We start from the raw sequence: 21,627 nt of genomic DNA, 5'->3' as shown, positions 1-21,627 counted from the left end.
GGTGACATGTACAGAACGAACCTGAACCCAAGCACATTCTTCAGTCCAATGAACAACGTAACTAAAGAAGAGTCTAGTCTTATAGTACCCAAATAAATCCAGACAGCTCTCCCCAGTGTTTTGGAGAGGGAAGAAATATCTAACAGAGTAGCAGCACAGCTATCAGGTCATCGGTCAAGAGGGAGATACACACACTTTAAAGAGGAACTGCACCCTTACTTTTCTAGACAGCAGAAAGTTGTTTAATGAGTTGATTGGATGCAAGGAGTTTTTTTCCCCAGTACTAGTCTAGCCAGGCCGCTGCAAATAAGGCAACACAATGCTATGCAAATGGTGGTGGGACTGGGAAGAGAGAAACGATCACAGAGAACCTAATTTACTAGTGATGCAGCTACAGTACAAGGAAGGAGCAGTATCTCCAAACCAGTCTTCTCTAAGTTAAATAAACACAGTTCAACTGACTAAAGCCTCTGAAAGGCAAGCTTTTTCTGTCTGAGTCCATTTCTAAAACATTTGCAAATTAGAATATCGAACTAATCCTATTTTCAGAAGATATTCTTCTATAGTTCTGAGAGGTAAAAAGAGGAAAGACGTGAGCACAGAATCTAAATCCAAGTCTAGGTCTCTCTTCTGGAAAAAATTATATTTACACAACAAAAGAGAGGATAAGAGGTTTAAGAAATCTTGAGACACCTTTGCACTTACTATAGCTTTCATTATTCTTTTTGGGCTGGATGTGGAGAATGCTCTACCAGTGCTTAGGGGATGGATGAAGTTTAATAAGGTTGCTGAGGGTTGTTCCTCTCAGCTCAGGCCTGGCTTTCATGGGAATGCATAAGACTATACTACAAGTATGAGAGGTATTGCAGAGCTGATGCTTAAGGCTGTAAAAAAAAAAAACCTATAATGGGAACAATATCAAGTTGGAATGGAAGTTTGAAGGAGTAACTCTCTCTTAAAAAAGTTTCCTTATAAACCTATTTCTGCTGATATACATAATCTATGATAAGGAAAATGCCTTATGAAGTTCTTAATTTGTGATATTAAAAAAAAATGAGGTATTTTAGAAGCCAGTTAAAACTGCATCCAGTGGAAGAGAAAAACAAGGAAAAAATCCTGAATCTATACAGGAGTCACATTTATGATTTAAGAGAGACATGTACAACTTATTAATTTATGAGTTGAAAATTAAAGCCCTATGCAGAAATTATATGCATCTCTCCCTCCCACACGACTTTTTATTGCATCCTACAACCAGACAAATTTGACTGCAAGACTAACAGAGCCTGCCTCGTCTACAGACACAATGAAGAATTACAGAGACCACATCATGTGTGGTTTGCAAGGGTCCATGATGCTCTTGAAGCATGGAGAAGCAAGGAGGGCAAGACCCCATTTCCTTGGAGAAATAAAAAAATCTGCTCACTGAAGCCTATCAGAGAAATTAAAGAATGAGTCAATACTGGAGCCCAAGAAGCCAGTTTCAGAGTTTATATGAACACAAGGTAGTGAAAACCCTGCACAGCAAGGCCATAAAACCTGGTTTGAGGTACAAAGAACTGATTACTCAAAAAGATGGCCAAAGTCATGGCATATAATGGCAATATAACCCATAAACAGATTCCTACAACAGGAATCTATGCTTCCAACTTTCTTTGTACAAAACATGTCTACCACCAGCGCTCATAATCCACTAACTGGCATACTCTCATGAATGTTATGCATGGGATAAGGTGTGAGAGAATTTTACCTTTGAGCTATAGAAAACAATGCAGTCACCTTAAATAGTTCATATTTCACTTCCATTTCCTCAGATATACAGTTAATACCTCAATTCCAGCTTCATCAGGTCAGGGAGGTCTTCAATTCTTATTTCTTCCACTTGTAGCTCGTTAATAGCACCTAGGAGTTTCTGTTGATCTCCAGGATTTGTAATGCCGATCTAAATTTAAAAAGTAACTCCAAACATGATTTACTTTTAATACTTATTAGACATAACAGTACAGTACCATTTATTGTGCAAGCTTCTAATTACTACGAGTCAAAAGAAATTGCTTTTAAGTTATTGTAACCACCTACAATGTATGTAACTGCCAAAGGAAAAAAAATAAAACCACAGAAAATATTTAATGATGCAAAACAAAATTACAAGAGCTGAGGAAGAGCCAAACTGAAATTGCACAGGATACACAGAAAATCTGTTTAAGATTTATTAAAAAAAAAAAAAAAAAAGCAGTTTTTATAAGTACCCCTATGTTGTTAGGATGTTATGCTCATCTCTTAGAGCAAAATAACCAATCATCATGATGGTGATACAGCATTAACTCAGAAAGAATACAAACTACCAAATCAGCATCAAATGAAGAATTTTACAGAAAGAGGCCAGATTTTAAGAAAGGCTTTTACAAGCTTTTGGGTGTGTATTTTTTTCCAGTTAGAGAAACTGGTCTCATAAGATATGATACATCTTTCTAAAACCTTATTTTCTTATAGAATCTCATTTAAAAAAAAAGTTATGTCTACAAAGAAATCTAGTTGGTTCACACTCCTCCAAAACCTCAAATGATGAGAAACTAGTGAAGAGAGTATGATCAGTTAAAGAGATGTTCACATGGATGTTTCTACCATGAAATAGCCTGTAAAAGCAGCCTTTTTATGTATCTGAAGGACAGCATTCTTAGAAACTCAGAACAGATTTCTCACCTCACATTAAGACCAAGCCTAAATACTACCCAACATCAGTTTACACAGTCCCTAAGCTCAATCAGTTAATCTTCTATACTCTTGGCTAATGCTGCAAACAACAACAGAAAAGTTTTCAAGCGTTCAAGGGTTTTTGCCTTTTTTAGCTGAAGAAAAGCACAATCTTCTTCAGAAGCTATAGACTATGTAACTAGACTATCTAGATTCTCCAGATGATGCCTGGGACAGAAAACATTGTAAGCTGTGTTATCCACCAACTATCTCAGATTAAAACTTAACTCATATTTAAATCCTAGGCTGAGAGTTTTCTTGCCAAACACTTAAATAAAGAAAAAAATAGTCCATTCGTTAAAAGGGAAGTGCTTTTGTGGCACATTCAATACTTTTCCTTGCTCATCTGACAGGCTGCCATGCAACACAGGACTTCTGATGTTAGCAGCCCTAAGGATGCTTCTCCACACAAGTGAAAAACCTCATAATGCTAGTTCCAAGTATGACTTCGTTGCTAACTCTCCAGCTGAGTACCTGGACTTGGCAGGAATGAACCACTCTGGAATTTAAGATCGCAAGAATTCCACAGTCTCCAAAGCTAGAACACAAGGGGCTCTCACTGATGTTCTGAGGACCTGAAATTCCCTGCTGCTGTCATAACCTGACCACCCTGAGGGGTTATGCATTGGTAAAGGTTCAGGCTGTCAGGCAGGTCTGGATCACAAGAGAGCCCAGATCCCTCCCCAGCCACCTTAGTTCCACCCAACTGGTTAAAGGGGGTATATGTGCAATACCAGACCAATGTCCATAAGACAATGTTTGCAAACAGGAGATAAAAGAAAAGTACCCATTGAGCTCCAATAGGGAGAAAATTAAACCAACCAAGCATTGAAATTGTCAACATATGTATACTTTATTAAGCATCTTAATACTCACTATATTGGATTTAACAGCTCTAACTCTATTCAGATAATCATTGATAAAGACAGTTATGTATTCAATGGTGATAAGAACAATGATAATACAAATAACACTCACGAGTGTAATTATGGCGATTGGCAACGTCATACAGTCAGGCGTCCCTGGCTAGGAGGATGACACCACGTTAGTGAGATCCTCAACTGGTTCTATCCTAAAGTCAGCTTTTATAGAGTTGCTTTACCTACACACAATTACTTGCAGCTGTGATCTGAAAGCAAACCACAGGCTGGCTTCTGTAAAAGTATGTCAAGTTCCGTAAAGCAAGTCAGTGTCCATCCTTCAGAGTCAGATGCCTGCTGTGGCAAGATGCCTGTGGTTTCATGTTGGCAGTCTTTGCAAAAAGGGGGGATTGGGGGCAATCACCACAGCTACAGCCTCAGAAATCAGTAAGATGTTAGTGTTTGAAATCTCCCAGATTTCTGTAATTACTGTAGAAAGAATTTTGAATGAACAGCTGACAACACACATCAGATCAAAACGCCAGGCAGTCTCACTTCCTCAGACGGTGCTGAGCAGCAATTCTAGGGAAGAGAAGGTGCCCAGAGAAATGTTTGCTTTGTGTGAAACTGTAATTTCTGATACCCAGTGTTTATCATGTTATCTATAAAACAGTCCTCCAGGTTCTCCACCAGGTGTTCAGAAATCAAAGGTAACATGTAACTATGGGCTCACAAGTGTGACTTTAAACATTTCAAAACCATGTTATAAGTCTATAGACAAGAAAGTTCTTCAGTAATGTGAAATGCCAACAAGATTAATCATGAGTTTAACTACAGGTGTCAAGAACTTCTGAGTTTCAAATAGGTTGCCAAGGGTACCTGAACAAGTTGTACGCAGTCTCTTTGGTAAATATCACTAGCAGCCTGAAGAGAGAAAGACCTGGGTTTCCTAGAAATAATTTGCTTTACTTATGTTGAGCTGTAAGTTTGCTCAATTTATTAGTTCTCAGGTTTGCCCTGTGGAGCCCTGTCTGGTATGAACTAATGTTTTCTTAATGCTTACAAAGCATTACAGCAGTCATTTCATGATGCGGAAGTAAGCCAATTTATACAAGAGCAGCAAGTTTACTTTTAATTATCATTAACAAATCAAATGAGCTCTTCAAGGACAGAATGGCAGTTATTCTTGAATATTAAAAGTATCTTGCCTAAAGCAGGAACATAAAGCGAAGATTGGGTTTGCTTTTGACTCCATCTTCTCACTCCTGGAACAAGAAAATCAGGATGCAGCTTTCTGACCAGTGTATCAGGAAGACATTGTACTTTGTTGCCCTATAAATAAAACATAATTTCATCCTTCTGCAAATGGATCAGTGACTGAGCACCACCACATCTTGAAGACATGGTTTAGGAAGTAAAGAATGCGATAGAAGTCATCATAGATAAAGCCTTCCACCACCACAGTAATTCTGAAATCAGAGGTACTAGGTGTAGAACTTAGAGAAAGTAAATAGACCAGTCCAAACTAATTCCCGAAGCAGAAATATTTTCCCTTTCTAGACCACCTCTGCTGAACATGATGGTTACCCAGAACCTGACTATTCATGCAATGATGAATGCATGGAACAACCACAGTGCAAAAAGCCCATCTTCCTTATGGATAAGCAAGCTTTTAAGTTGGCTCAGTTACACTCTGCAGTCCAAATAAAGCAAATGTTATTGTGAAGTGGCCATATGTTTAAGAATGTACAAGAGCTTGCTTGTATCTGGAAAATAGACTACACGCAGTCTAGATTTTGATTTTAGGCACATCAACATCTATTTTGTTCTTCACTTAAATAAATAAATAAATGCCCCTGAAAATCCATGCCCCAAACTCACACTCCAGCATCAACATGACTTTTCTGTCATCCTTTAGATGGAAATGAAAGAGGCGGCAAATAACAGATTGCCTCAACACATGAAAGATGACATAGTTCTCATATAAAACCAGTAAAGTTATGCACGAACTCTTACATCCTTGCCATCTTGCCCAAGTGGCCACTATTTTTTTTTTTTTAAGGAACTTTTTTAGTCCTAAATGCATCCAGAAGTAAAATTACTTCTGTTGCTATCTTGTGAGACAAATGCTCAAAAAAAACCCAGACAAAAAAGATCTGAGTGTTATTACTAGCACAGAATCAGACAAAAACCTCCAAATATACAATAGACATGTCCCAGTATATCGAACAGACTTGTCTTGGTATGGAACAGTTTATAAGCTTAAGGAATGCAAGGATTTCAGCTTGAAAGAGTCATTGTTTAGGCTCTGTTGTAGAATACAGATAAAGATATTTACAGAGAAAATATCTTTCTGATATTGTTTGATGGAGGAAAGTGTATCATGTTAGTGACAGGATTTCTCCCCAGTTCTCTGGATACAAAGCAGCTTGGTTCAGAGGCATCCATCAGAGGTCATCATTAATCTCTGTAGTAATAAGATCCAGGCTCTTTAAAATAGCTGGCTGTTAGTTGAAGATCTGCCACCACACTAAAAACTTTCAACTCTGGAATTACGAGGAAACAGATTAGAGTTGTTCTATCAGCAGTGTGGGGACAAACTGTTAGCAGAACTCTAAAGCTAGACTGCATCAAGAATTTAGGGTAACTTATGAAGTGCTAATAAGCCAGGAGTGTTATGTCATTTTTTAAATTCTCAGTTGAAGACTCATCAATTTATGTCCATGCACAAAGCATGACTTATTTTCCAGGAACTGTTTCCTGCAGTTGCAGAGCTAAGAGGCAAAACAATATCTGTGTAGATATTATCTTCCTGTGCAGTTGATCCAGGTATTTATTTCAGTTTGTCCAAAAAAAGCCCTCTTTATAATAGGGAGCCTCAAATATGGCTACAACACTGAAACAGAAGTTAACAGTTTGTGTGAAAATATACCTCTTCATTGAAGGAACTGTAAGGCTTAGCCATTCACTAAAGTCCACAATTCTCTCCCCTTCCCCCAGTGTCCCCTGGACAAAAACAAGTAATGATTACAACATCAAAACAGGCGATCAATATGAACATATACTCAGTCAGATTTGCAGTTTAATGCAATCATGACCAACACAGAAGCTCACACAGTGATGAGAAGAAAGCCACAAAAATCTCCTATGAGAGCAAAATTCCTGTCAATGGGGGCTTTAGGATTCATACAAAGCCCACACCAGGATGCTGTTCAACAGGCGCAATCCTGAGGCTTCAGACCAGAACATGCTGACATGCCTCATAGTATTTAGGTCTAAGTGAACTCTTAAAAATCTCTTCGTTGACAAAGCTCCCTATACATGCACCCTCTGGGAATACAGAGTTACTTCTGAGCTCTGTCAAACACTTAAACTCTACTCAGTTACATGACAAAACTTCACGCAAAACAACCTTGTGACACCAACTCTGAAAAAATATTAATATCTGTACGCAAACATTGGTTCCAGCTGCTAGAACACATGCCTCCTAGGTACCAGAATAGTGGCGAAAAAAGCTGGCACTGAGGACATGTCTAGCATCAGTAGCAGGGAGAAGGCTTGAAGCAGCTATTTTAATGAGGCATCTTTGGTATCTCAGACCAGGTACAGAATGCTCAGAAGAATCCTGTGGCCTGGAGTACTTATGTTGTTCCAAGGAGACTCCTATAATTGGATTTTATTATGGCATCCTCATGTAAGCACAGGAAGTCTTTCACTTCCCACAGGAATAATTCCAGCAAAGACTAAGGAAAAGAAACCACCCTATCTCAACCGGAAACCGAAACCTTGTAATAATGCATCACTTAGTCCTGGATAACAGTGAAATACCAACCTTCCCAGCTGCAGTAAACTAAGAAACCAAATCTTCGCTCCTTTTTTTTTTTTTGGTAAGGTTTTACAAACCTGTGTGGGATATGAAATTCCACAATGTAAGAGAGCTCTCATTTTCCCAGCAGAAATTACCACCTCACAAAGGAGGACCACATTTGAAGTAGTTGTTTAGGATTATCTACTGCTAATCCTAGCACTGATTTCCTTTCAGTGAAAATATACTTAAATACTAAAAATGGTAACAACTACAATTTAAAATGGAACTATTTCCTGCTCACCCCAACTCCCACATCATTGCAGCAAAGAAATACTGGGGACTTCCACTTCGTAGTCAGATCAAGGCAGAGAATATGCAAGAATTCACCTCACAGAATTCAAACCTGATCTGTGGGATTACATACTTTACAAAAAGTCTGTCTATATTCACATTAAAATTCATGAAGTTGCAGAAGATTCTGAAGACAGATCTTAAAAAAAAATTCTTACAAGGTTAGACATTTATAAAGGGAAGTTAAGATATTAAAAACATTTAAGAAAGAGGAGAAAACTAAAGTTCTGAAGTAGTAAACTGACCTGTATTAACTCATCTTTTCCCATGATAACAAGTTGTCTTAAAGATATATCGCTTTCCTGTATAAAACAGAGGTTTCTGCCATTAAAAAGAATTTCAGAAGAAAACACTATTTTAACTTTTTTTTTTCCCATTCATGTTTTACTTCAGTTTCAGAAACAAAAACAGCTACACAACACCATTATCAAAGTAATGAAAGAGTTCTGTAGTTTAGAAATATCACGTTGTGACTAATGCACATAATCAAAATTAAGCAATCCAATCCAGTCCATTGCAGTTTAACTTAACACGTTATATGTAAACTTCTGTTTAAGAAATTTATTGTAATTAAATAAATTTATTTGAATTAATACGCTAATAGTGATAGAATTTTTTTTATGCTGTAGGTGCATTTTGCTTTCATGGATTACTTTACAGATAGCAGATACATCACTAACTTACCTTCAATAATCCTATTATGTGCTCTAGACCAAGACCATGTAAAAACACTTCCATGTCATCAAAAGTTGAATGGGAACTGTAAATATAATTAACGAGATTTGAGAAGAAACAGTGAAAATAAAAAAAAAAAAGACATCTAGAACAAAATACTATAAAAAAGCTCCCCAGACAAAGCACTGGGGAGCAACCTAGAGTTGTACACTTGTACTGATGACAGTAGTATCTCATAAGCATCATGGGGTACAATTTAATCTAAAATTAATAAATATCTTTTCTGTCTAATGAGTTGAATTGAGCCTAAAGGGAATGATTTTCATAAATAAAATAAATGCCATTTGAAGTAGCAAAATGTTCCAACTGAATGTTAAAGTTGGGCCACAAAAGCCTAAAAGATTTGGAAGTGGGCTTAAGGAAGATAAATATGTATTCTTATCAGATAACATTCATATAAATTGGATTCAGCCCACAACTGTTACCCTCCCAGTTCCATTTAAACTAAAAAAGGTTACCAAGAAAACAGGAATGTCTATAATTAAAGATAGTGGAAATTAGTCAGGTAAGAAATTTGTTGTCAGAAGACTACTCTTCAGAAGGTAGACTGAGGAAGTAGCATAACCCACTGTAGGTTCAGAGTTTAACGTTTATAAACAAAGGTAAAATATAAATTTTGATTCCCCACCCTACCAAAAGATATAAAAATATAAGGGGGGAAAAAAAAATCTAAACAGTTTTCAACAATCATATGAACAACTGCAATGAACAGAATTAAATCAAAAAGCAAATCATACAAGATGCAGAAAGCACTACTGCAATTGCTACAGTGAATCCTTTGCCAAAGCCCTGTGTTAAGAGAGAGTTCGCTCTGTCTTATTGTAGGCCCTGAAATGAAGGTTTGCCCCCTTTTCACATCAAAGATGTAAAGAGCTCCTATCGAAATTTGTTAAAAAAAAAAAAAAAAAAAAGCGCCCCCCCCCCAACCCCCCAAAAAACCTCTCTGAAAATTATTCTGAAAACATAAGAAAACATTTCAGGTTTGCACACTGAGAATCTTGCATTCCAGGATTTCTGGTATTTAAGTATATTTATCCCTTTGTGAGGACGGATACCCTAAATCACATATGAGGTAGTTTATGCAACTTCCACACTGTAACAAGTCAGTAATTCTGTAAGCAGGCAAAATATAAAAAGAGTTTCAAATAATTTTAGTAGAGATTAAAGCTATCATCCCTACCAAGAAGTTGTATAGAACTGTGTTATCCTCTGCTGGATTCCTCCCCCCACAACACACAGACAGCAACAACCAGTCTTTGAAGTAAGCAATTCACATATACGTCCAAACTTTGTATGTACAGCCAATACCCTTCAACTGGCAAGAGGAGACAAGTGTGTGAATGACCTGTAGTGATGAAATGTTGTTATTTAGGCAAAGTGCCCAGTTTGCAAAGGTTTTGGGAGTCCTTGGGTAACTCAAGACTTTTGGTTCTGCTAAAGGTGCAAGGAAAGGACATTTTTTTCCTAGGATCAAAGAAAGGGCTATTCAGCATCCAGACAGTAACTTGAAAGACCCTGAATCAGAAAATGACCTAATCCAGGAGCTGCAGAAAGTAAACTCCTGACAGATATGTGCATTTCCTTGTATAGCCCAGGGCTCTGGAGCCAGGACAATTGTCTAATTAGCATGGCAGACAGCAATGGCTGAAGCTACACTCACTACTTAAGGATGCCAAAAGGATGCCAAGTTATACTTGCTGACCCTGCATGGTGGGGCACAATTGATATCCAGTACCAGATGATGCATTAGGAGCAACTGAGAGAACAGGGACTTGAGAATACAACTGGCAATGCCGATGATGAAAATTATGCAGGTAAATGGCAGGAAAGAGACATCCAGCTCAAGGAACTATGATGGAGTAAACACAGGTATCAGTGTGCCTCTTGACTATCACTAGATAAAAAAACCAACTCACTAGGGCATGGGTATGTGTGTGTGTGGAAATGGGCATAAGAATAGGCGTGCGCTGTAAGAACAGGCATTTAACAGCCAAACATCTGGTATACTCCAGGGGACTGTTTCCTGAAACCAGGAGTTCTACAAATTACCAGAAATATGCTCCAAGTTACGAAACATCAGAACCAGCCTTTGTTAATATAAAAATCCGTAAGCTTGACAGAAATGTCTGTTCATACAAACAAGTAAGTTCATCTGATGCAGGGAAAACAAGCAGAGTTTAAAAAAAACACTATTGAAAGATTGTGAAATCCTGAAAGCCCAATAATTGCCTAATACAGAATTACATTTGCATAGCTAGACATCTGGCTGCCACAAAGCATTTTAAATGGGATTCAGTATTTCAGTGTCTTATTTTAAAAACTTATCAAGACTACCCAAACACTGGTATAATGTCCTCTAGCCACCGTCAGGTTTCAACAGCACTAAATTCATTTGGATAACTGCTGCATAGTGTTAGTTCACTTTACACCAGAAAAAGCCTGGGAAACTTCCTAAATAACCTAAAGCTATTAAAAAAAAGACAGATATCTGTTCTAACACTGAGGTCATTAAGTACAGATTCTATCTAGGAGTATGAGTCTCTGTGAAGAGTAGTAGAAGACCAATCTATTTAAGAGAATGTCACCTTCATGGCAAGTATACGGGGACTCAAAAAGATGATCCCCAAGGAGCAGACAGATCCCATGGGACACCTGGTCCATAGATGGCAAGAAATACCCAGAACACCACCTTCAGGAATTTATGAGTAGTAAAATGCAAGAACAAAGAAAAGAGGACAGCACAGATAATTGATTTTACCATGCAAAGCCTTCAATCCTCTGCTCCAAGAAGTATGTCTAAGGCGACTGTGGTTGAAGCACCAGAGAATAAAAATCTCATTTGACATATACAGTCATCTAGCAACAGAACCTGGTGAGGCTTTGCCCTAACTGAGGTACTCTGTCCGAGACTGGGACTACCTCAGTGAGAGCTGCTACCTAGTGAACTGCCATCAGCCTAATGATACAAAACTAGGGCGTTTCAAATTCAGCATGACCTGGCTGAGCAGGGACATAAAGAATCAGACCAACCAGAACAGACTATGGGTACTGGAAGTTGTCTTCTCAAGACCATGCTGCTCAAGCTCAAGGAGGCAAGTGGATGGTTTGCTGAGGACTTTTTAGCCAACATCTTCTGGGACAAAACCATACCAGAGATCTTTGAAGTTGCTAAAGCAGGGGCTGATTTCAGTCCTTGGACACCTATAAGCTTCAGGGTCAGAGGCATACTAATCAAAAAGTTCTAGCGCTTAACTGGTGTTCATACTTAATTCTCACTCTCATATGTGCAGAAAAAAAGGAAAGGGCATGGTGGCATGAAGCTGAAAACAGGCATTCAGTGAAAACATAAAAAAATTAACATTAAATGAAGACAACCACACAAAAAGGAGTATCCAACAGGGGAACACACAAATTTAACAGAGCTCGAGTGAACTGAAGTGACATTGGACCCTGGCTCTACTATACTTTACACCAAGTGAGAGGAAGGAAAGATCTAGAGCATGCTCTTTGTTTACAATGCAAAGGAACTTTGCAATCTTGAAAAATTAATAGTACATTAATATACTTACTGTGGACCCTTGGTAGCGCTCCAAACAATATACAATATGTATCAGTACAACTTAATCATTGATATGAACAAATACAATCTCTTAGGAATGTTTATAAGCTAAAATTACACTATGACTGTATTTACCCAACTCTGTGGTCAGAGACAGCTGTCAGAAATTTGTAGATACCCTCTTGCTTAATTGTTTCATGGTATCTCCCTTGCAAGTGATTTGCAGCCAAAGAGAGTAAACTATATATCTGGAAGAGCCAAAATGAATAAATTATTATTCAAACTCAAAATGAATAAAGAAATACACAGGAGTAAGACTACAAAGAGTTCTATCATAAATTACTACTTACAGGGAACATGAAACATCTGCCACTTCCTCTTCTCTAAAGCATACAACTACAATGAGGAGTTAAGACTAAGCCCACAGAGTTTATCAAGAGTATTTCTGAATTAACAAAATTCTAGTACTATGATGAACTGACACAGAGCAAAACAGTATATATAATGTAGTCTAAAAAAGTTAGCAACTGTCACAATAGAAGCAGCAATACAGCAACATACTCATTTTTGTGGTTTGTAGACAAGAGCTCTATGTACTCAAGGCAGTAAGTTGTCTAAAAAGCATGAGGCATATGACCATTTTAACATCTCAATTTCCAGTGCATGTATGGACCCAACATTTAGCAATTTACAACTGACAATCTAAGTTAACTATACCTGACAGAGAGGGATTCTTTCAACTGATTAAAGAAGCAAGCCTTCTGACAGACATCACTATGCATCAGTGATAGATTCCAGAAACTGAATTGCCCCTGTGTGAGTTTCGAGATAGTTACTAGAAAATTCAGCAAAACAAGTAGAACTTCAATAAACCTAAAGGAATGGTGAAAGCACTTTCCTGAAATTCAGGTGACTAGACAGCTTTATATACATATACAAACACACATATACGTATGTGTGGTGGATAGTTGCTTGCTCAATCTCCCACAGCAGGATGGGGGAGAATCAAAAGGGTAAAAGTGAGAAAAAATACATGGGTTGAGATACACACAGTTTAACAACTGAAGGGGAAAAAGCCCCCCAAAAATTTAAGTGATGCAAAGGTAGTCACTCACCACCTCCAACCAGCAGACCAATGCCCAGCCAGTCTCCAAGCAATGGCTACTTTGGAAAAACTCCCCCCACCATTTTGTTGCTGAGCATGACGTTATATGCTATGGAGTATCCCTTGGGTCACTTGGGGTCAGCTATCCTGGCTGTGCCCCCTCACAACCTCTTGCTCACTCCCAGCCTGCTTGCTGGAGGTGAGGAGCAGAATGATGCTTGCTCTTGATGCTGCACAAGCAGTCTCAGCAATAGCTAAAATATTGGTGTGTTTTCAACACTGTTTTGGTCGCAAACCTAAACCACAGCACCATACAGGCTGTTAGGAAGAAAAATAATTCCATCCCAGCCAAACTCAGTACACTATGCAAGAAAAATTTCTCCCCTCCCAGATACAGTTTCTGCAGACACAGTCTATATGACAGCCCCTTGGGTTATCAACAGCCTGAAGAGCAGACCCCCAAGCTGGAAGAAGCTCATGACCATTAAATATCTCAATACCATCTGCGCAACTTTGGTGTAACTGTGTGAAAGTTAGCGCTTCACAGGTCAAGAGGCAAGACCCACCTCTCAAGGGTGAGGAGCCTATATTCCCTCTGTGCCAGAGAAAGTCGTGTTATAAGATTATATGGCCATAGCCTGCTGAACAAGTCATTTATCAGAGGCAGAAAGCATTTGTAGCCCCTTTCAGTAACCTGAGCTAACAGATCACTGAGCCTCAGACACTGATCTTGCTAGCCTACACTGACAGCTTTGTGCATAGTTATCATTTTTGCTCCTGCCCAGCCCTGGAGTCTGGCGGGGGGGGAAGGGGGTGGAGAAAGAAAGAAAAAAGAAGCTGTAAAGTGAATTACAATTCGCTCCAGTGAATTATACATTTTTGAAGAGCCACTGCAAAAAGCCACGTCACTGGTAAGAGCAACTCAAAGAAAAATAAACATAAATCTGGTCTGATCCACCATGCATCATCTGGTAACAGCAGTAAACAGATTTATTTTAGGAGAATATATGTTGTCCTCAGCAGCTCTCTCTTTACGCTGCTAATTAGTGGCTGCTCTTCCAATGATCTGATGACCAATTTATATTATTTTACCCCTTCTTCCTTACTGAGAATAGATTTTGAAGATGGCCAGTACCAACTCACCCTCTTTTTAGCTTTAGCCTTTTCACTTCCAAATTCAATCAGAAACTATACACTGCAAATTAGTTTGAAGTTTGATTCTCTCACACACTTTGGCAGACAGGAAAAAACCAACACATTATTTTTCTACTTCTCATATCAACATTACTAACATGAATAATCCCTTGTCCTGTATTCTAAATCTGAAATCAAGGATTCTGGGAGGGGCAGGGGGATGGACGGGACACGACATGGACCCAAACAAAACCCAAAAAACATTACTATATAGCATTTAAACATTTAAAGCCCTGTGAAAAGTTGGGATATAACAGAAAATAGTCTATATAGATGTAATAGCACAAGTATTCTACTAGCTACTATAATTTAGTTATTAAAGTAACACTTCTACAGAAAATTACACAATTAATGAACAGATTTTGAGGTAAACCACAGAATTTGCATTTCAAAGAGAAATTAAATACCTCTGAATGTTTATTGATTTTTGATAGCTCTGCTGCTGTTTTCTTATCCTTAGTCTGTAAATTTTTGTCAGCTCCCAGCTCAAGCAACTTCAAAATTACACTTTTATGCCCATGCTGTGCTGCCCATATTAATGCCTGCAAAGAACAACTTCATTTCACCAAGTTTACATATGGAGCAAAAAAAGAACACAGTTTCAATCAATAAAGCAATCTTCGTAAGTTCTTAGATGGCAGAATCTGGAGACAAAGACATCTTGAAAGTGGTGTTAAAGCAGAAGAATACACCAATGAGTATTTCTGAGAAATCTGTACTTAGAATCAGTTTGTGGGTTCTTGCTTTTTAAAATTTTTATCAATTACAACACACAGAAGTAAATCACTTACTGAATATCCGTTTTCATCTTGGGCATTTATATGTGATCCATGAGCGACAAGAAGAGCAACAACCCGAGGATAGCCTTTTCTAGCTGCATACATCAGTGGAGTCATTTGTCTTCTGAAAGGGGACAGGTGAAAAAAATTATTTCAAGATATCAAAATCCAACTGCATTATCAAGCAGAACACCTCAATTCTGTAAAGATTCTCTGTTCTGTAGAAGAACTAAGCAGAGGATGAAAGCCCGAGACACCACATTCATGCTTCAGCACAATGGTCAACTTAACAGAACATATAGATTCAGCCATTCATTTATATCCAGTTAGCAATTTTTAAATATTTTAAGAGTTCACATTTATTTTCTGATTGAAATGAAGTTAAGAAGTCAATTGTTGTCCTCCACAAGAAGGAAACTTAGAGGAGGTTAAACAAGTGTCATCCAGGAGTTTAGAATATAGACTGATAGTACTTCTGGGAGAAAAAGTTAAAAAACCCATATCAATGTTTTATCATCTCCAAATTCAAGTAGCTCATTAACACACAAATAACTTTAACATGTCCCAGCTGTGAAACACAGTAGCTTCATGACTAAACCACTTCTGGTTTGGTTCTGAACCAGCCATTTAAAAACCAGTTTTTAAAGACCATCCCTCCTGCTGCTACCACAGACCCAGCAGCAGGACTCTCATTTAGCACACAGACCCAGCTTAATGAGAAGGGAACGGGCATAACTGCAGATCACATTTTTCACCCTACTAAAAGCAGAGAATATCAACAAATCACCCATTTTTTCCCCCTCAATTAAAAAAAAAAAAAACAAGTGGCAGAGACTTTCATTTTTTACTTAAAAAAATTATTTTCAAAGGATACAGCTTAAGTGATGAATTCTACATACAGTTAATTTTAAATCCAAAGCTCTGAAAAGAAATATGCAGTTTTGTGGAGGGCAAGCTGTAAATCACAACCAAATATTTAAGAGGAAGAATACTAAGAACAGCTATGTACATACTTGCAAAACCCTTTCTGGTAAAAACAATGTAAGCAAAAGAATCACAGGTCACACAGCTCTTGCCAGTGCACACAGGTGCAGTGCAATAGCACAGGGTGCACTCACCACCATTCAGGCACCCATCTGGAGTATGCCTGAGAGCAGTCTTCAGACAAACAATACATACAAATGTATGTAACCTGAAGGGATTACAATCTTAACTTTTCAAGTACTAAAACTAAATGCACATCAAAATATTTTTGTCCTTTATCCCATTTTTGTTTTCTGTTCCCAGAAATCTATGCGTTGACACTTTCTCTCCTACATATATTCCTATTTCTTACAACTGCTGAAGTGAGTACTTACAGATACCACCTTTCCCATTATTCTTTTTTTAATATCCCAAACCCACGATGACAACAGTTTATTGATCTTATGCTTCTATTGAGATGCTTGTAAGATGAAGCCATTGTGAACTGCTCTGAATATTTTGAAAGAAAAAAAAATATTGCTCAAAGCTTCTGTTAAAGAAGTATCTTTCCAGACATCTGACACTTATTCTTCAGTTGAATAAGATTGCAGAATTAAAAAAAATGCAGTATCAGAAGATAAAGATGTGGAGTTTCTAGCCACTATGAAGTAATCAGATTTAAGCCAAAGTATTTTACTAGTGATGTTCAATTAAAATTTATTGTATCTTAAAATGCAATATTTTTTCCTGAAAACTAACATCTATTGCTTTTAATGTACAGCTCTGTGTCAAAAATCTGCTGTCAAAAGATTATTCTATTTTGTTAGGATATACTCGAGGGGAGGATTGCTCTTTCCAATATTGTGTTTCTTAATGATAATTTCAATACCGACCACTAGAGGGACCCCAAAAAGCATATGTATACCACAGCAGCTGTCTTTAAATACAGACTTTCTGCTTCCTTCCAGAGTACTGCTAAAACTAAGGCTTTGCTCATCCTTCCTTGTTATTGTTCATTTACAACACGGTAATATTTTGTCTTACGCAAACATAGATAAAAGTGCACTGAAAAAATCCAGTCATATTACAGGTTTGAAAGAGCCTTATGATAGGGAAAAAAGTCAATTACTTGGAGATAAGCAAAATTAAAGGTAACCAGGCCTTCAAGACATACTGTCAATAATAAGAAGAAACTTGGTAATGAAATGAAGAGACTTGCATCAGTCTATAACTAATTCAATTTAGTCCAGCAACGCTGCAAAAGCAGAAGTTCTGACCGAATATAAGAAGACATTTTTACCACGGGGCACAGACAATCAGTGGAACTGGCTGCTCGGAGAAGTTTTGTAGTCCCCATCTTTGGTGGGTTTCAAGACCAGATGGCAACTTAGCCTAATGTCATAGTAGAGGTGGCTTTAAGGAAGAAGTTGGACTAGAGACCTCCTGAGGTCCCTTCTGACCTGAATTACCCTGTGATCCTATGAAGATTACTGTAAAAACAGAGACTCTACAACCTGCGCCTGTAACTTAACTAATGACGAGATAGCAAGATATAGGTATCTACATATAGACATATACAAATATCTATAGATATCTATATTTTAAAGAATGAACAGAAGTTGATTACAACCTAATAATTTGTAGCAACAGAAACCAAACTCGCTTGCCCAATGCGGACATTCACTCCCACATATATTTCTATTCAGTGGGAGGTAGCCTTTGACAGACTTTCCATGCTATCATCTTTGAAGTATTTACATCTGACTGCAAAACCAGTCCATTCATACCTGTTTCCTTTTTCATTTCTTCTGCTCTCAACTTTTTTTTTGCACCTTTTTTTTTTTGTACTTGCAAACTGCTACTACCTCACAATTACCACCTTCTTTTTCAAAGGAAAAATACTGAACAAAAGTCCAGAGGTTACAGAAGTCTTTTGTCCAAAGAACATCATGTAGTGCTTACAGCTGTACAGTACTGCAGACATGGTATCTGAAATCAAGGCAACAACTCAATGACATTAAAGCTACTGAAAAAGTTTCTCCATTTTTCAGAAAACCCCAATAAATATGACATTTAAAAGGTCCACCAACATGAATATGGAATTAGTACTTCAGGCATTCCATTTTAACGTTCAAGTTTTAAATTGCAAAGGCTACAAGCTGTTTCAGGATAGAAACACATAGTGCTGCATAAATCTGCAATTACATTTAAGCAGCACGTTATATGAGGGGTACCATTTAATGTCTTGGACAGGTGCTGCATAACCACCACCTCAGAAAACAAGGTCTGTTTACATGTACGTCCACAAGAGGGAGACTAGAGCTTTTGGGAAAACAAATCTTGTTTTCCTAACCCTGCAAAGAACCCCACAAATACAACAGCAAGCTTTAAGATGCCAAATCCACTGTTTCTTGCTAAGTTGAAGAGAAATTAAATGTATTGGTATGTCTCACTTGCAATCTAAAAATGTACATAGAAGGTATAGTGATAACCATCTGGATAAAAGCTCTGAAGAATCCTTTCGTCATTTTGAGGAACCGTGCAGACAGTTGCGTTTCAGCAATCTGGCTTGCAGATAACCTTCTTGTCCAGACACCCATGAAGTCCTTTTTTATGGCACAATTTGCCACACGACATTTGCCTATATTGAACATGATACCCAAGTCACAGACAGTAAATAAATAAAATCTTAAAAGGCATATAAGCAATTTATTAATATACATGATGTCTGTTCCAACTATGTTTGCTTCCAGCTATGCAGCACCTAAATAAGAAGCAAAGAATCCTGCACTGGTCGTATGCAAATGTAGGGGTTTTTGTTTGTTTGTTTTTATCTTTAGGTCTCCCTGCTTTTATGTTAAGGATGGAGAAAAAGAAAAAACCAAAAGGTTTTTCAGTTTTCAGCGCCACCCAAAACTTTGTATGTGACACCTACACAAAGATACAACCAGAGGTTTCTACAGGCTTGCTTCATCTTCATCCTGTCAAAAAAACAGGGCAAAACATTATCACAAGAGAGCAAGCTGAGTGGAACAGCCCTAAAAGCTACCACTTGGAGCCTCCCACCCTCCATGAGCCACAGTAAACCAGGTGATACAGTGATAACTTGCTATCTCCCTGAAAAATGTCCCCAGTACCTGTCTGTTACCACTGAGCTGAATCTGTGGTGTGGAATTCACCACAGCTGGCAAACACACATTCTTACGTTTGGTATCGTGCTCTCAAGCAAGACAAAGTTCATCTTCCTGGAAAATTTCAGAAGGAGAAGAGGAAGAGAAGATGTCTTCCATCTAGACACAGGTTTCCTTCCATCAGGCAGATATCTATACAAAATTCAGTATTTCAGATTGGTGATCTTGAGAAGTATAAGCCATATGTAAAGTCTCATAACTGGATATGTTTATTAACTAGACCAGTGTATCACTAATATTAGAAAAAAAATACAGCAGGTAGAAAATAATTTAACCTTAAGTTTAGTCTCAATCTTTTCTTATTGAGATCCCAAAGCAAGGAAATGATGCTACAAGACACTAATATTTTAGTCTATTAATCTGCAAACTGAACACTGCTTCAGATAACCAGGAACCATCTTCAGAAGCTTTTGGAGCCAGTTTCACCACTCCAGTGCTGTACATTAAGCCTGGAACTGAGAAATGAAGCGGTAATAGTGTATCCACAGCAACCAAAGGAAAGCTATTTGCCCATTTTCTGGCTTATTGGGGTTTTAAGTGATGAGGTGGGAAACTCCATACAAGTAGTATTGGAAGAACATAGTTCAGTGTAATATGAGCTGCAAGATACTTTTTCCAGGCACTATCTGCTGGAGGAAGGTAGGGGAGTCCTCTACCTTCTTGGAGCACAACTTGTTAGGAGAATGGAACATACAGTTCTAGTAAGAAGGCCGGGCTGGAAAAGGTGACAGCTTAGTTTCAGGTTCACTAGTTTTAGGCTTCATTTCAGATTGTCAGTTCTTGTACCTTTCTGCTTCTGAACTCTGTTTACATGATTGTTTTAAAATTAAAAACAGGCATCTGTGTAAGTTCTACAGTACACATTGGTGGGAAGGTAGACAGCTACAAAGTTATCTTCATATGACTAGAAAAATAGAAAGGATGTGATTATAAAAGGGATTAGCATAAAAATTAACAATAGGGATGGCAGAACTCTATGCTATGACATTCCCAATTATCCTGCCCTGTCTTCCTATATCGTTACTCCATCACATTTTTACAAACAAGCTGGTTTAGCTAAAAACATGCACACTTTGACCTAAAGTAGAAAAACAAGTGAGTTATCCACCTAATCAGAAACTTCGCAGACTGTTTTCAACTTTACTTTCAAAGTGGGGGTAAAGTCAGCGGTCAAGAAATTCAGCACGTACATGTGAAATCTACTCCACCTTTCTAATGAAAGGGCAATTCTGTCACGTAAAACACTCCTGAACTAAATCTATGGATATAACCCTTGACCAGGGTAAGCTAATGGCAATGATAACAAGTTTAATATACTTGGGATAGAACTAATCCCAATTTTTTGGGATATAATGCTAATGGATTTCAGTGCAGGTTTTGCTTCTGTTTTACACAAAGGCTGCTCAGGTGACATTCCAAGACACCACAGTACATTGTCAGAATGCCTCTCTTAAAAATAGCATCTAATGTTGCTACTGTCCCCAAGTATTTTATACCTCTGCCCAGAAACTGTGATCAACAGTTGTAAGCCTGTCAGTACCACCATACAGTCAATACCAGCTGGGAAAAGTACTATCATCTATTTTGGTGTCTAGACTCCTTCCCCCCTACCTGATGAACAAGACTCAACACTTATGTTCAAAAGCCACTCTTCCAAACTCACAGAACTCACACATGTAGCATGCTTTTGACTTCTCTTAACTTGGGTAAGAGGAGGGAAGAGATGTATGGACATAGCCCAGATGAACACAGTACTTAGGTAAAGGTAATTTTGCATCTGATTTTTTTATATTTAATCCCTCTGTCCTGATGTTTGACCAACATAATAAAATAAGTCTTTCTGTCCTGAGTTCATAGCGCTAGAATAAAAAACTCTCTGAAAGGCATGAAGTATAATAGAGCATAACATCACAAGTTATTTTTTGCTCTGAGGTGGATAAAAGATCTTGACTCAATCATTATTAAATTCCCTCATTTTCTTGCCCCAGCCATAAAACGCACTGTAGTGCATTAACTTTTCCCAGGCTATTTACCTTTACTGAAATGTACTGTTTGTCATTTGGCATGGTTAACTATCACACAATGATAATGTCAAGGTCTCTGAAATTATTATGTGGCAGTGCAGACTTACTATCTTATCAGCAGCAATAAATATCTTGCTAAAATTGAGGTGTTACACAATTGCTTTATTCTGACTATGCAACCTGAAGAGAGACCCACCTTGTGAACTGGGTGATATTGCGATGAAAATTTCCCCCTTCCATTATCACCTTCTCAAGAGGGCAAAATAGACCAAAACTTTCATCATGAAACCATTTTTGATACTCC

The 21,627-nt window shown here is 37.9% G+C and overlaps 1 protein-coding gene across 1 annotated transcript in view; it reads right to left on the bottom strand.

Annotated features, from left to right (window-relative positions):
* Positions 1–21,627, bottom strand: part of ASZ1 (ankyrin repeat, SAM and basic leucine zipper domain containing 1) — a 42,138-nt gene that overhangs the window by 7,037 nt on the left and 13,474 nt on the right. Inside the window, exons 6-11 of the mRNA XM_010574103.1 lie at positions 15,158–15,269; positions 14,774–14,908; positions 12,203–12,315; positions 8,458–8,533; positions 8,019–8,075; positions 1,830–1,942 (exon numbers count right to left, since the gene is read on the bottom strand). Of these exons, the coding sequence (XP_010572405.1) occupies positions 1,830–1,942; positions 8,019–8,075; positions 8,458–8,533; positions 12,203–12,315; positions 14,774–14,908; positions 15,158–15,269 (606 nt within the window). The remainder of the gene's footprint in view (positions 1–1,829; positions 1,943–8,018; positions 8,076–8,457; positions 8,534–12,202; positions 12,316–14,773; positions 14,909–15,157; positions 15,270–21,627) is intronic.

The sequence above is a fragment of the Haliaeetus leucocephalus genome, unplaced genomic scaffold (genome assembly GCF_000737465.1).
Source record: "Haliaeetus leucocephalus isolate CR32 unplaced genomic scaffold, Haliaeetus_leucocephalus-4.0 Scaffold406, whole genome shotgun sequence".
NCBI classification, from domain to species: Eukaryota; Metazoa; Chordata; class Aves; order Accipitriformes; family Accipitridae; genus Haliaeetus; species Haliaeetus leucocephalus.
The sequence above is the reverse complement of the archived record's forward strand: the minus strand, read 5'-3'. Positions and strand labels throughout refer to the sequence as shown.